A 16,247-nucleotide genomic window follows, 5' to 3' on the forward strand; every position below is an offset into this window, starting at 1 on the left:
ACTAGAAGGAACAGAGCTAGAAGCACCACTGGAAGCAGCAGCACTAGAAGCAGCAGAGCTTGATTCAACGCTGGAAGCAGCAGAGCTAGAAGCTTCACTGGAAGCAGCACTAAATGGAACAGAGCTTGAAGCATCACTAGAAGCAGCAGCACTAGAAGCAGCAGAGCTTGATTCAACGCTGGAAGCAGCAGAGCTAGAAGCTTCACTGGAAGCAGCACTAGATGGAACAGAGCTAGAAGCACCACTGGAAGCAGCACTAGAAGCAGCAGAGCTTGATTCAACGCTGGAAGCAGCAGAGCTAGAAGCTTCACTGGAAGCGGCGCTAGATGGAACAGAGCTAGAAGCACCACTGGAAGCAGCAGCACTAGAAGCAGCAGAGCTTGATTCAACGCTGGAAGCAGCAGAGCTAGTAGCTTCACTGGAAGTAGCGCTAGATGGAACAGAGCTAGAAGCACCACTGGAAGCAGCACTAGATGGAACAGAGCTAGAAGCACCACTGGCAGCAGCAGCACTAGAAGCAGCAGAGCTTGATTCAACGCTGGAAGCAGCAGAGCTAGAAGCTTCACTGGAAGCGGCGCTAGATGGAACAGAGCTAGAAGCACCACTGGAAGCGGCGCTAGATGGAACAGAACTAGAAGCATCACTAGAAGCAGCAGCACTAGAAGCAGCAGAGCTTGATTCAACGCTGGAAGCAGCAGAGCTAGAAGCACCACTGGAAGCAGCAGCACTAGAAGCAGCAGAGCTAGAAGCACCACTGGAAGCAGCACTAGAAGCAGCAGAGCTTGATTCAATGCTGGAAGCAGAGCTAGATGGAACAGAGCTAGAAGCACTACTGGAAGCAGCAGTACTAGAAGCAGCAGAGCTAGAAGCATCACTGGAAGCAACACTAGAGGGAACAGAGCTAGAAGCTCCACTAGAAGCAGCAGAGCTTGATTCAACGCTGGAAGCAGCAGAGCTAGAAGCTTCACTGGAAGCAGCGCTAGATGGAACAGAGCTAGAAGCACCACTGGAAGCAGCACTAGAAGCAGCAGAGCTTGATTCAACGCTGGAAGCAGCAGAGCTAGAAGCTTCACTGGAAGCGGCGCTAGATGGAACAGAGCTAGAAGCACCACTGGCAGCAGCAGCACTAGAAGCAGCAGAGCTTGATTCAACGCTGGAAGCAGCAGAGCTAGAAGCTTCACTGGAAGCAGCACTAGATGGAACAGAGCTAGAAGCATCACTAGAAGCAGCAGCACTAGAAGCAGCAGAGCTTGATTCAACGCTGGAAGCAGCAGAGCTAGAAGCACCACTGGAAGCAGCAGAGCTAGAAGCTTCACTGGAAGCGGCGCTAGATGGAACAGAGCTAGAAGCACCACTGGAAGCGGCGCTAGATGGAACAGAGCTAGAAGCATCACTAGAAGCAGCAGAGCTTGATTCAACGCTGGAAGCAGCAGAGCTAGAAGCTTCACTGGAAGCAGCACTAGATGGAACAGAGCTAGAAGCACCACTGGAAGCAGCGCTGGAAGCAGCAGAGCTAGAAGCTTCACTGGAAGCGGCGCTAGATGGAACAGAGCTAGAAGCACCACTGGAAGCAGCAGCACTAGAAGCAGCAGAGCTTGATTCAACGCTGGAAGCAGCAGAGCTAGAAGCTTCACTGGAAGCAGCACTAGATGGAACAGAGCTAGAAGCACCACTGGAAGCAGCAGAGCTAGAAGCACCACTGGAAGCAGCACTAGAAGCAGCAGAGCTTGATTCAATGCTGGAAGCAGAGCTAGATGGAACAGAGCTAGAAGCACTACTGGAAGCAGCAGTACTAGAAGCAGCAGAGCTAGAAGCATCACTGGAAGCAACACTAGAGGGAACAGAGCTAGAAGCTCCACTAGAAGCAGCAGAGCTTGATTCAACGCTGGAAGCAGCAGAGCTAGAAGCTTCACTGGAAGCAGCGCTAGATGGAACAGAGCTAGAAGCTTCACTGGAAGCGGCGCTAGATGGAACAGAGCTAGACGCACCACTGGAAGCAGCAGCACTAGAAGCAGCAGAGCTTGATTCAACGCTGGAAGCAGCAGAGCTAGTAGCTTCACTGGAAGTAGCGCTAGATGGAACAGAGCTAGAAGCACCACTGGAAGCAGCACTAGATGGAACAGAGCTAGAAGCACCACTGGAAGCAGCACTAGAAGCAGCAGAGCTTGATTCAACGCTGGAAGCAGCAGAGCTAGAAGCTTCACTGGAAGCGGCGCTAGATGGAACAGAGCTAGAAGCTTCACTGGAAGCAGCACTAGATGGAACAGAGCTAGAAGCACCACTGGCAGCAGCAGCACTAGAAGCAGCAGAGCTTGATTCAACGCTGGAAGCAGCAGAGCTAGAAGCTTCACTGGAAGCAGCACTAGATGGAACAGAGCTAGAAGCATCACTGGAAGCAGTAGAACTTGAAGCAGCAGAGTTAGAAGCACCACTGGGAGCAGCGCTAGGTGGAACAGAACTGGAAGCATCACTAGAAGCAGCAGAACTTGATTCAGTACTAGAAGCAACAGAGCTAGAATCAGAGCTAGAAGCAACACTAGAAGCAGCAGAAGTAGAAGCATCACTGGATGCGGCGCTTGATGAATCACTATAGGCATCACTAGAGGTAGAAGAACTAGATGCACCACTGGAAGTATTGCTAGAGGCATTACTAACGGTAGAGTCTAGTGTTGAGGACAGATCACTTGAAATAGGATCGGAACTTAAGGTTGGATCGGAACTAGAACTTTCTAAACTGGAAGAGGCAGAATCAGTTTCAGTTGCCCAAACTGTGACATAAACAATCTCACCAACAGTTTCTACCTGAGTGTGTACCTCAGTAAACACATCAGTGTGTGTAGACCAAATCCAAACACTGTCTTCATCCGTCTCTGTATTAGATGTTTCAACGGCGCTGCTGTCAGCAGGTACAGCTATTATGACGGTTGTAACACTGTAAACTGTGTCCCATACTACATACGTCTCAGTGACAGTACCCGTCCATGTGGAAGTAATTGTAATCTCATTGGGGTTGTCAGTTTCTGACTCTGTTTGGGATGTACTTGCAGATTCAAAAGCGCTTGTAGATTCAGAAGCACTTGTAGTTGCGCTTGTAGATTCAGAAGCACTTGTAGGTGCGCTTGTAGATTCAGAAGCACTTGTAGGTGCGCTTGTAGATTCAGAAGCACTTGTAGGTGCGCTTGAAGATTTACTTGGAACGTCGATGATGACCGTGTCAGTTCCTCCTACAGTGTCAGTGATTGTTGTTGAAGTGGTGCTTGATCCAGCCCAGGTTGATGTAATTGTAGTGGTTGGATTTGGAATTGCAGTAGGAGGAGAAGGAGGAGGAGGACAATCATTACATTGGGATGGTCTGCCGGATTGTGGAGGTGCGCCAGAATACAAGAGACCAGCATTTGCAATAGTACCAATTCCAGCTCCATAATTTGCTGGGCCTATGCTCATTAAGGAAGGATCATAGCCTGGACCAATCACTATGGTATAAGTGTACAGACCACTTGTGATATATAAGTTGTTTCCGTCGTATGAAAAACTATTAATGGTGGTACTAAGTCCGATTAAATTATTATTACCCCATCCAGCAACATGAATTGGAATTTTAGGAGGATACGTATCGATTCTGTAAGTGGAGGAGTTGGTACTAAGGTAGATAAGTTGACCTTCCAGCATCGATCTTGTATTAACATTGGTGGACCACAAGTTAGAATTGAGACCAACATCCCAACACCCATTTCCATTAACATTAGTGGATTGGTATAATATATCTTGATAAATACAGATAGTACCATTATTAGTGATAGTGGAGCCATCTATACCAATGTGAGATGTTGCACCAGATCTGGCACTATATTGGTAAAGAATTATGGTACCAGAATTGATAAATGACCCATAAGGTTGAATGGCAAAGGTAGATCCACCAGTACTACCAATACCTGCGAACCATACCATGCCGTTGTTTTGAAACGATCCACCGTACCAGTCAAAAGTGGATTCTGATGTGGCATTTCCGTCATTTAGAACTATCCATCCATTATTGACTACAACATTTGTAGTGCCACTAACATCACAAGTCATTCCACTCGCTCTATTTCTGTTGGTAATATAAAGACTACCATCAATATTGAGATTTTGTTGGAAAACATGAGTCGTTCCGGTATCAATCGAATAAAAGACACCGCTGTTAACTACAAGATTTTGATTGAGTGTCGTATCGCCAGAGCTAGCAATAGTATTTTGACTAATTACTAAATCGGCGGCAAACGCCGACGATAATAGTAGTAGGGAAGATATTACCAGTTTAAGTGGTATCTTCATAATATTGATATTGCTGTGTTAAGACATAGCCAAAATTTCCGTATTTCGTACAATTGCATATATTTATATCTTCATCAGTTTTTGAAAACGTAGATTCGATACCAGAGCAACTTAAAGAATCATTTCTAATGGGCCAATTATTTCTGAAGCTGGAAAATTGAAGATATAACGCTTTCGTTAAATGATATCATGAGCCTAATTTTTTAGAATAAATTGGTTTAATACGCAAATCATACTCTGAACTTGTTGCCACAACTTAGGTTCTTTCAAGAAATATCTAATGTTTTAGTGGGCCAACTATTTGCAGCTGGTACATATGTTTTACCATTCATGCTAAGCCACCTTTTTATAGTAAGTTTGGCTTTAAGGTGCAGACCACTTCTGCATCTTCGTAAAGGCAGGCTATGAGATGTTGAGATCTCAATCTTCATCTCTTCAGTATATAATCTTTGTTGCCATCCTTATTGTGGGCATCCCTTTGAGTGCTAGGTGAAATCGGACATGTATGATTACCACAAGTATTGTAGTTATGGATCCATAAAATATTGACCTTGTTTCCAAGAAAGTGTCAATGATATGTTTGACATAACTTGGCCAATCTAACAGCAAACGCACTTCACCACTAAACGAAGTTCTTGGTAAGGTCTATGTTCCGGCATATAAGTAAAGAACATCATAGTCAGATGCATACGCGAAGATCTAAATAATATTCTCAGCGCACAACATTAAAAAAGAAGGCAAAAAATATTTCGCACGAATATAAAGGCATCGTGGCAAGTTGATTCTTCCATATTCAACAAGGTGTCTTTGACAAATACCTACGAAAGCAACCTGTTCATCACTTGTATCATGGTACTATAGACAAGAAGCAGAGACTCGACAAAATGTGAAACCGCCTAAGGACATGCAAAAAAGTTCACATTTTGCCCACAAAATTTTATGTCAGTCATGAGCTGATTTTCATCTGAACTTTCTGTCTCGCCTAATTTTCTCGTCAATTTGAACCCTTTTTTTCCTTGGGTGATATTCAAAACATATCTTGCTGTACTTTGTTTAGTGTGTATCTTGCAGCACAGTGTGCACACCCAGGTAATCTTACAGGTATGCTTATATCCTAAATTCCAACATTCACAAGAGAACAATCTTTCGATGAGTTTCACAAAAGCTCTTGTCCCGACAACGGAGGCTACATCTTCAAAAGCTATTCAATATTGTCTCAGCATTATTCCGTAGATAAGAAATCGCTTTTTCTCTATACAGAAGATTAAATTGAGTTGGAAATCAAAGAAAACCTTGCTTCCATTTTTCTTATTCTTAATACAATTGGAAGTTTCCTCAGAATGTACAATTTAGGGGGAAATGATCAACACTGTACCTACTCAACGTAGACCCAATGTAGAATTTGCATCCTTAACTAAATGGTGAGTTTACATCTATGTCAGGTACAAGCCTTCCTTCATTCGTAATCATAGATAAAGTTTAATAAGAGGAATGGCTGTTTGAGTTGAAAGAAAAACTTCGCAGACTTTTAAATTATCTATCACCACGGCTAATCAAACATATTGAAAGGGATACTAGGAACCCAATACTTTGAAGATTTCCAATGATGTTCTACGACTTATACTTTCCTGGTTTGGGGAAGCGAAGTAGTAAGGTTTTACTCCAAACAAACTCCACTTATTTGTTATAAAATGTGAGATAATACTAAAGCAATAAGCTGGTTCAACGATTCCAGTACTAACGTGAGATCGAGCATTTGGATGCAAAAACAATATAGCTTGGTTCACGAATCTAACCTACGGATAGAAGAATCATTAAAAATCTGCTAGACTTATGTTGAGGGCTTTTAGCGCATGTAGGCAAAACTGGTAATCTCCTCTGAAAATAAAATATTGAATATTTTTCATGATGCGTCGACATCGGAAGATTCTGAGAAATGCTTCAAAGCTGCATTGAGATTTGTTGCGGTAAAAGAGAGTACTCTTGAATGTATTTTGTTGACAAAGAAACCATCAAGAGCAGAATAAAGATGTATTTCTATGAATCAATGTGAAGCCTTCAGGATATTAATAATCGAAAAAAAAGAAAAAGATTTCATGTATAATATATCAATCATGTCGATAATTTGGTATATTTTCTCGCGTGCTTTCTTATATTCAGAGCAAAGTGAAAGGACAATGAAGATATTATTCTAAAAATAACGGTTTTAGGCGGGAAAGTGTGAGCACGGAAAAATATTCTCCTTCAAACTCATGAACACTTGGTCTTCGTATTCGGAAAGGGAATAAATTTTCCATTGTAAATAGTAGACACCTAAAGTGACGACGTTGACCGTTTTCAGTTTTGCAAGTAAAAGATGCACTATCCAGCCCAAAATTTTGCCATCTTTTGCAGCAATGCACGCATAGAAAAAACTAGTCGCAACCACAACGGTTGACCAGAGGATTCTATGTTGTGGCTCATATGCATATCTTTCGAACATCCATCACATTGAAATCTGTATATAATGGCCGTTGAGTTTGCAGATGTTGGGCAATATTCTATTAAGTAGGTGCTGACGCCCTTCACCACTTCACCATTTGCCGTGTATGGAGAAGTTGTCTCACAAATCGTTCTGTCAGAGAAAAGAGAGAAGTTCTCTTTATAAATGTGTATTTGACCCGGAAAATCCCGCATACTACCAATATTGAACTAGTCATTGATATCGCTTGTTGAAGTCTTATGTTATCCCAATAGTTATATTACATTTTGAGTCAATAGAAACCATAAACATCATATCATGGAATATGTTTAGTAGTTATAACATAAATTGCACATATCTTAGGCGTATTCACGCTGGCCTTACAGAGGAGGTTTCTTCTCCAGAAGGAACTGGTGCATAAAAATGCATGATCCTAATGATCAGGCAATACAAATTATCAATGTGGTGGCCACCCTTGACGGGTTTTGTAAGTTCTAGGAAAATGAAGTTATTCTCCTATTAAGTGAACGCAGCAATAGAAAGTATGAAATTTTTGCGAAGGGCCCAAGAGCTCCAATAATGCCTAAGCTAATCTATTTCTGTTTTGGTTGCTGAGAATCCTTCGCGATTGGCAATATTGTTTTTTTAAAAAAAGATTTTTACGAAAACAATCTACGATGCACCAAACAACCATTGTTTGATAGATTTTTAATTGAAAATACATTTAATGGTCTGTTAACTATATTAGGAGATGCAGCTATTTTTGCATTTGTAAATTGGTGTAACGATCTTGCAAAATAGGATCGGCGCATTGTAAGCAAATGATCCAAAGTCAAGTACTGTTTGTACATACATGTACATGTCTAATATGCCTAGTGATTTGTTACCACCAAGCCACAAAAGGGTACATACATAAACTTTCTAATGCGAATAAAGCTATTTAATTGTTGAAGAAGCATTTACTGTTCGTTGAATTTGAAGTATACCGTCAAAACAAAATAACTTTTATTGAACTTGCTGCTACAATAAGAATTAGAAACTTTAAAAGATATAAGTAGAATATTATTCTGAATGTTCTGAATCTCTAGAATGCCCAATTTAATTGACACATCGCCAATTTAAAAATTAAAATAATCCCAGACGAAAAGACCAATAAATGTCTTTCTGTGAATCTGGGCAAGTGACTATGATCAATTTTCAAATTACCTAGTTCATGAGATAGGATTTGTAATCATAATTTTGGGATCCTTACAAGAAGAATCTGAGGGGAGCTGCTTTAGTTGTTGTTACAACAACTGTAGTTGGGACGGTAGCCTGACTTGTCATAGTGCTGACACTAGTAACTGTTACGGATGCAACACTGCACTTAACATTTGTTGTGTATGTGATAAAACCTGTAGTTACAGTGACTGTCACTGGAACACTGACTGTGGCTGTTACCGTCACTGGAACACTGACAGAATTTGTTACTGTCACTGTTGCAGGAGAGCATGAGCTGGCTGCAATGGTGGTTGTTGGGGCGGTTGTTGGGGTGGTCGTTGTAGGGGCATTAGTGGTTGGACTTGGAATTTCAATTATGACCGTGTCAGTTCCACCTGGGGTTGCAGTTTTGGTGACTGTCTTGGTCTTAGTACCAGTCCAAGTTTTGGTCTTGGTTTGTTGAGCATTAGAAGTTGTTGGAACCTCAACAACAACTGTGTCAGTTCCACCAGCAGGGGCAAGGATAGTAGTAGAGGTAGTAAAAGTTCCAGTCCAGGAAGACGTAGCAACGTTGGTTGGGTTAGGAACTGAGGTATCAGAAGGAGCGTGAGGAGGAGGAGGACAAGCGTGACATTGAGATGGTCTACCGACTTGTGGAGGTGGGCCAGAATACATGATACCAGCCTTTCCAATTGTACCTACACCACTTCCGTAATTTGCAGATCCAACACTCATTAAGGAAGGGTTGTAGCCTGGTCCAATAACAAGATTGTAGGTGTAACCACCACTGGTAATGTACAAGCTATTACCATCGTAAGTGAAGCTGTTAATCACTGTACTAAGTCCAATAACATTATTGTTACCCCATCCAGCAACATGAATTGGAATATTAGGAGGATACGAATCGATTCTTAAACTGGAGGAGCTCGTACTAAGGTAGATAAGTTGACCTTCCAGCATCGTTCTTGTATTGACATTTGTGGCCCAGAAATTAGAATTGAGACCAACATCCCAACAACCACCATCTCCAATAACACTGGAGCCTTGGAAGAAAATGTTTTGATAGATGCAGACAGTTCCGGTGTTGGTGATAACATGGTCATCTAAACCAAGGTGAGATGTTCCACCCGATCTACTGTTGTATTGATAAAGACTGATGGTACCATTATTATTGAAAGGTCCAGCAGGTTGAATAGCAAATGTAGATCCACCTGTGTTACCAATACCTGCAAACCAAACCAGACCGTAATTTGTAAACGAACCTCCATACCAGTCAAAAGTTGGAGCTGATGTAGCATTTCCATCATCTAAAACAATCCAACCATTGTTGGTAATTTGACCTGTAGTGCCACATACATCAATGGTCATACCGGTTTTAATATCCCTGTTAGTAACATAGAGCTTACCATTAATTGTAATATCTTTATACCAATTATGGGTCATTCCTCTGTCAATTGAGTAGAACACTCCACTGTTAACAAAAAAGTTATCGTTAATTAACGTGTCGCCACTACTAACAATGGTGTTTTGGCTAATAACTACGTCGGCAAGAGCCGATGATAAAAGAAGTAATGAAGCTACTGCTTGTCTAAAGGTAACCTTCATTTTGCTTGATTTTGGTGATTAACTAGATTGAAGTTTGTTTGCATTTCGTTCCATTTGCATATATTTATATCTTCGAGAATTTTAGATTATTCGAAGTGCTCAATGATACGATTCTTCAATGAAACGAACTAATACTAAGTGGGCCAACTATCCCTAAGGATGGTAAATAGTGTTAAACTTATGTTTTGAGGCAAAAGCCTCCTTCATTAAAGTTTTCGCAGATCGCTCATTTAGTATGTCTGTTTCACTATATGAAATCTAAGTATGTTCTAGTGGGCCAACTTTTCCGAAATTCTTCAATATCTGTTCTTTTATGGAGATCTGCTATTAGCCTTCTTACGATAAGCCTTGCAAGTAATCGTAAATCCAATTTTTCAACTAAAATTTGAGTTGAATTAAAAAGTAAGTACCATGGAGCATGAGTAAAAATGCTCCTCAGTTATCCTGAACAGCACAAGTGCAGTTGGTAGTCTTATTGCTACTCCAGATATAATGATAACAGGCCACTTTGTTAAAGACATAGTCATATAGTTTCTTATATATTAATTTCACCTTGAATTCCTGATGTCGCATTGAATTGACGAAAACAACTCGTATTTCACTTCTCAGTCAAGCATCGTAAGGTTGGTAACATATTTTAAAAAAATAACGATTTCCTTCCATTTGCTTTAAAAATATGGGAAAGCTACATCAAATTGGAAGAAGATTTGACACAACCAATGCATATATATCTCCTATGCACTAAGTAAAAGACGTGTTTTGGCTCTGCACTGTTCATAGTAAATAAAACAGAAAAGGCGTTCACATTTTACATTTCGATTCATAGATAGACGAATAACTATTCTCCAAGCAACCTTGCCCCTATTTTGAAACTTCCAACTCTAAGCTAATGACAGTTTGGATCTTTGTCTCGTACAATTACTAGCCCAAAAGAGCTTTTGCAATATGAAAAGTCTTTCCAGTTTAAAGAAGTAATGTGGAAATCAACTTCATATGCGCGTCTTAAAAATATTATATGCATGTTAGGCGATACCAACGCAATTCAGGGTTGTCTTTTTTTACGAGAATTTATTATTTAGGAAGATTGCGGCATTCCCCATGCAGTTCATACGTGGCATTGTCGAATAATGAATAAATCAAGCAATGAGAACTATTGTTCTATCCGATCTCTACAATTTTCTTGCGTAAATTTGACAAAGACAAGTAATTAGACTTCTATTGGACCTTAATCCTTCTCCTTGGCAAGCCTTCGAATTTCATATAGAGAAGTAACTCGCGTCTATTGTTCTGTTCCCTTTTTGCCATTCTTCCAGCTAGCTTTGGTGAGTATTCGGTTTTTGGGAAAGATGCTCTTAAAGCTCTTTATGGCATGAGGGAATGAGAAACTTTTGGTCTATTTCTTCGCGAAGTGAAGACAGACAACCAGGACAAATCGCCGATGCCAAGAATTTCAAACAATGGGTTAATTCCTCGTGCATATAAGGATGCTCTAAAGTTGTGTAGTTGCATTAAAAATAAGTCTCCTAAGAAGAACTTATGGAAGAGATTTAAAATAAATGGGTAGATTCGCTTATGAAAGAAGGCATGACGTCTTCATTCGCTTACTTTGTTCATTGCTATTTTTTTTACATTTGCAACATCGCCTATCAACTAAACTCTTTAGAGCTTATAAGATCTTATTTAACGTCTCAGGTATTGCTGGTGTGCGCGAATATATTCCTTAGAAATCGAGCCAGTATATCTACAGACTCAATTCAAGACTTTCTATAGAGCATTCACGAAAAAATTAAATCATGATGCTACGCAAGGCCCCCTCCAGTCCTTCACCTTCTTCTCTTCTTCGTGTGTAGATAGTGGACTTCGCAAGGAGTCCTCTTTCTCAAGAAGTAGAAAGGTTGGTAGCTGAAAAACGTGCCAGAATAGTGTTATCTTCCCTTTTGTTGACGTCCTTGTCTCCATGGACACATGTATATGGTGTCTTTCTTCCCCAGAGAATGATTAAGGACCAAGTATCCCTGCATTAATCATCAATCTGAATTCATAAGATTTCGTTTCTTGTCTTTTTATCTTATAGGCAGCGAAAATGAAGGAGCATTCTGTGTAGCAATCACTTGAGGGCTGCTCTATTCCATAGAAGACTCCTTTGGATTCCTTAAACGAAGCCATTTGATCCACCCACTGAAATCCGTTCAAATGCGCAAGGTTATCATATAATACAGTCTTGATAACAGTTCAGAGCAAGAAAATACATGAGGGTAAGAAGAAGACCTCAATTTGATTATCGAATGCCAGGATGTACTATCACGACCAGGGGAAATTTTTACTTTCAGGGTCCATTAGTTTGTAGTACAAGAAGGGCCTGCGTGACGCATTAGAAAGACTGTTGATGAGTGTACGACATTTAAAAGAAGTTTTTTGTGCAGTACCCCTCAAATCAGAATGTCGTATCCGTCCATTTGAATAGCTTTTGGTTGATGGAAACTTCTACTATGGGGCTGGAGTATCTGTAGCCATTTGAAGTGGCATTCAGAGGTACTTCGCAGGTGTGGTGTACTCTCTAACATAGATAGCTTTGGTTTACGTGCTTCTACTGAGAATGATCATCAGATTACCAAAATGCAACAACATTGTTTTGACAAAATAAAACATATGGACGTGTGCTGCATGTGAAGATTTTGATCTTCTGGAGCATCCTGATAGTCCAAACACGGATTTCATATAACATGCCGTTTCTGAGTGTGACTGTGAATCCAAGTCTATTATTAAATGACTATATCCCTGAGGTTTAAATTTAGTAGACCATGTTGAGCGTCATGACATGTCAACAATAGTATTATTCAGTGCTGTTATCACAATCGTTCAATGTTAGTTCTTTGAAGTGTTCTGTAATCGTGTCGGAGTTACTCATTTATGTCGCGATTGAGCTTACCCTATCAATTTTTCATAGCTGTTATTTTGATATTTATTTTCTTTTGTTATTATTATTATTTTGTTGTTGTTATTGTCGTGCTTTTGCCGTACATGTTATTGCATATACTTCAATTGAATTTTGTTGAACTTTGTTGTGTTGAATCTTGTTCATTCCTTCTTCTTCTTCTTCTTCCTTTCTTTGTTTCTTTCTTTATTTCATTTGTTCAACTTCTTTCTACCCGCTCAATATATTATCTATACTCACACTCGCTCCCCATTCACCACGCTCATTTCGTCCAGGGTCTCACCAACAGTTGTTTACTCACTCCCACTGTTATTGTAGCACTGGCAAAATCTTGTATTGTCATAATTATTATTAGTGCCGATTATTTTATTTGACTATTGTTGCTAGCCTCAGTGCTTCCTTCAAGTTCTTTTTTGCAACTACTTCCTCGTCTATATCCTCCATCTCATGCAATGCCAGGGCATAACCTCTCGGGGCCAACGCTGCAAATTGGACTCCTTGAACGGCTTCTGCCATTTCCATGAAAACCAGAGAGCCCTTCAACCACAGCCCAAATCCAAACCTCCCCCTAACCCGCCTCGTAACCCCAAACAACCAATAACTATTATAAAGACAACCACCCCTAAATCACCACAGGCTCCCACACCACTCGGACTTAAACCAGCGCAAAAGAACCCCACATTGCCAATCGCCCATTATGAAGCAGGACACACCGCCCAGTCAAAGGCAGGCTTCATATACATCTACACTATGACTCGGCTCTTGAACCCCAAGGGCAGAAACGAAAAACTGTGGCTCAAGGTGAAAAACTTGCCCGATGCTAAGAACAAGGATGATTGGCAGACGTTTAATTCTGCTAAATCCCACTACATGTTGCTTAAGATAGGAATGACCACTCAAACCGTAGATAGGCGTTTGAAACAATGGCAGAGTAAGTGCCACCATGAATTAACATGTGTCTATCCTAATTTTCTGGGTGGACCAAAAACAGTAGATCGAGTCGGCTCATCTCCATTTGCACCCACCTTGGATGAAACTCCTGCCTCACAACCTAGTCCCTCTGGCATTTTGAAATTGTTTAAGAAATTGTCGCTCAACAACTCTGAAGATGCCAGTCCACTGGTGACCCGGTTCAAGTCATTCCGTAGCAATGGATTTTATTGTTCCCACAATCTCGATTTGAGTGAACAGGAAATCCACAGAACATTACATCGCAAGTATGGCAAGGGAGACGTTTACTGCACGGGATGTGCCTCCAAGGAGGCCAAGAAGGCAGCCAAGAGGAAGAACGGTGATCCTCCTTTCAAAAAGGACTATAATATCCACGTAGAGTGGTTCTTGGTGCCCAAAGATGACTTGGAGTACGTCTACCGTCTTATCGACTCCACTTGCCAGAAATACAGTAAATATTTATAGACTCCGGCTATATCCTCTAATCATATAGGGCCATTAGTCAATTAGAGAAAAATTGAATGGTTTTAACGTTATTGTAGTGTATTGTAGCCGTCTGTACTCCCTTTGGAGGAATTTTGCAGCAACTTTATCTACAGGTAAACTATACTTACTGAATTACATAAAAAAACTTTTTTATAAATTACTAGCTAGAGTCTCGATATCTGCTTATGGGCAACTAATAGTATACAGAGGTAATTGTATAGTTTCAAGTGAAAATGTGTCATCTGCTGCCATTACAAGAACTCCTAACACCCGTTTAAGTGTTCATGTAAGTAGATGGGTCAACACCTTCCTCTGGGAATTCAGTAACCTTAACATCAAATCTGGATTGAATTTTCTCCAAAACCTCTTCGTCCTCCTTGTTGGAGACTAAGGAAATGGCCAAACCCTTGGTACCAAATCTACCAGCTCTACCGACTCTGTGCAAGTACTGGTCAGCTTCGTTTGGTAAATCATAGTTGATAGCCAAGTTGATTCTTTCGATATCAATACCTCTACCAAAAACATCAGTAGAGACACAGATACGCTTGTTAAACTCCTTGAAAGACTTGTATCTCTCAATTCTCTCCTCCTGTGGCAATCCAGAGTGAACAGCAATAGATGGGAAGTTACAAGCGCACAATAATTTGTTCAACTCATTGGCTCTTTGAGTGGACTTCACAAAAATAATGACTTGGTTGAATTCCAAAGAATCCAATAAGTCAGATAACTTCCTGTTCTTCTCCTTTTCATCTAACTTGATGTAGTACTGTTGCAAACCGTGCAATGTCAACTTAGCCTCGTCATCGACGTAAATTTCCAATGGGTTTTGCATGAACTTCTTACAGATTGGACGAATCTCCTGAGACAAGGTGGCAGAGAACATCATAACTTGCTTTTGGTGAGGAGTGTTACGGAAAATGTCCTGGACGTCTCTTCTCATGTCGATAGACTCCAAGACTTTATCACACTCATCAATAACGAAAGACTTGACGTTGGATAAACGGATGGCCTTCTCATTTACTAAAGCGTGTAATCTACCTGGGGTAGCGACTACGATGTGGGGACAAGTGTCCTTGCTCTTCAACTTCTCGATGTCTCTCTTGATTGGAGTTCCACCGTAGAATACTTCCGTCTTGACATCTGGCATGTACTTAGAGAATCTGGCGTATTCGTTACGAATTTGGTAAGCCAACTCTCTAGTGTGACAGATAACCAAGGTAGAGATCTCACCTGGAACAGGATCCAATTGTTGTAAAGTAGACAAGACGAAGACCGCAGTCTTACCTAAACCAGACTTGGCCTGACATAAAACGTCGGTACCTAAGATCGATTGTGGAATACAGACTTGTTGAACTATATAGGGTTAGTTATTGTTTTAACGAAATATGATGAAATCTCACTCAAGGGATAAGAAATGATGGTATTCTGACGACAGTTCACTACTTCATGGAAATAGGATTTGCTGTAATAAAGTCTCTACAATACCTCTCTGGTTCCTGAGAAGCTCTAGACGATTCTATGCGAGACAAGCTATCTGAAATGGTGAATATTCCTGAAAGCCTTGCATACCTTAGTTTGCACATTAGTTTGCACATTCGTGTAGGTGCTTCTGGATTTGAGATAGGCTTTGAATTTCCTTTTCATGAGGTCACTGAACTTCAAAGGTGCCTATTCGCTTACTACCAAGTTAAAACTTTGGTATTTAGTACTCTTTTTGAACAAAAAGGCGTTCAATTCATCGACAGATGAAGTATTGTAGTATTCTAGACTTTTCCCGGTGGTTCTTTCGTTATTCTCTGCAAGAATAACTAGATTTATCTCCCAGTGGTCCAATCAGCTCATCCATTTCTTATCTTTGTTTAGTGAAGTTTCACTCCCTTTGGGATTTTTTGGTTATTTATGAATACGAACCTTCAGAAGGATGTTCAAAACCACAGTCTCCAATGGCTCTGAGCAATTCTGGCTTTAATAAGAAGTCTCTGAAACCGGTGGCGTGGATACCGACGTAAGAGCCTTTTTTGTCAGCTTCCTTGTCGTTGGAGGCATCTGCGCCCTCGGTTTGAGTGGTTGTTGGGACGGCAATTTCCTCGGAGTCCGAGTAGTCCAATAATTCCTCTTGTCCTTCGTGCGACATGGTGATACTACGTGTGCGGGGGGGTTAATACAGACGTGGTTGAAGGGATAAAAGACAAGAACAACACATCAATGAAGACGTTGTTCAACTTTGATATTTCCTGTTTCATCGAAATTTTCCAGTCGTGGGCGTACCGACGACATGACGACTTGGCGACATTT

At 40.9% G+C, this 16,247-nt stretch overlaps 4 protein-coding genes across 4 annotated transcripts; 1 reads left to right on the forward strand and 3 right to left on the reverse strand. All coding sequences in view use genetic code 12, as the record gives it.

Annotated features, from left to right (window-relative positions):
• Window positions 1–235: 235 nt before the first annotated feature.
• RJT20DRAFT_33274 (Hyphally regulated cell wall protein N-terminal-domain-containing protein) lies at window positions 236–4,409 on the reverse strand. The gene is made up of 3 exons (XM_064919722.1): window positions 1,563–4,409; window positions 456–1,486; window positions 236–349 (listed from the first exon to the last, which is right to left on the reverse strand). Exons 1-3 carry the CDS (start codon window positions 4,312–4,314, stop codon window positions 338–340), a joined length of 3,795 nt encoding a protein of 1,264 aa, XP_064774712.1. The 5' UTR covers window positions 4,315–4,409; the 3' UTR covers window positions 236–337.
• A 3,614-nt stretch (window positions 4,410–8,023) lies between these two features.
• RJT20DRAFT_133954 (Hyphally regulated cell wall protein N-terminal-domain-containing protein) lies at window positions 8,024–9,580 on the reverse strand (the record flags this gene model as incomplete). The annotated part of the gene is made up of 1 exon (XM_064918261.1): window positions 8,024–9,580. One exon carries the CDS (start codon window positions 9,578–9,580, stop codon window positions 8,024–8,026), a length of 1,557 nt encoding a protein of 518 aa, XP_064774713.1.
• A 3,382-nt stretch (window positions 9,581–12,962) lies between these two features.
• RJT20DRAFT_1237 (uncharacterized protein) lies at window positions 12,963–13,931 on the forward strand (the record flags this gene model as incomplete). The annotated part of the gene is made up of 1 exon (XM_064916016.1): window positions 12,963–13,931. The coding sequence occupies one exon, from the start codon at window positions 12,963–12,965 to the stop codon at window positions 13,929–13,931; it is 969 nt and encodes a 322-aa protein (XP_064774714.1).
• A 54-nt stretch (window positions 13,932–13,985) lies between these two features.
• Window positions 13,986–16,225, reverse strand: SUB2 (ATP-dependent RNA helicase). Its single transcript, XM_064916791.1, has 2 exons — window positions 15,864–16,225; window positions 13,986–15,305 (listed from the first exon to the last, which is right to left on the reverse strand). Exons 1-2 carry the CDS (start codon window positions 16,084–16,086, stop codon window positions 14,227–14,229), a joined length of 1,302 nt encoding a protein of 433 aa, XP_064774715.1. The 5' UTR covers window positions 16,087–16,225; the 3' UTR covers window positions 13,986–14,226.
• Between the last annotated feature and the right edge of the window lie 22 nt (window positions 16,226–16,247).

Source organism: Scheffersomyces xylosifermentans, assembly GCF_036884685.1.
Source record: "Scheffersomyces xylosifermentans strain CBS 12540 chromosome Unknown RJT20scaffold_3, whole genome shotgun sequence".
In the NCBI taxonomy this organism is placed as follows: domain Eukaryota; kingdom Fungi; phylum Ascomycota; class Pichiomycetes; order Serinales; family Debaryomycetaceae; genus Scheffersomyces; species Scheffersomyces xylosifermentans.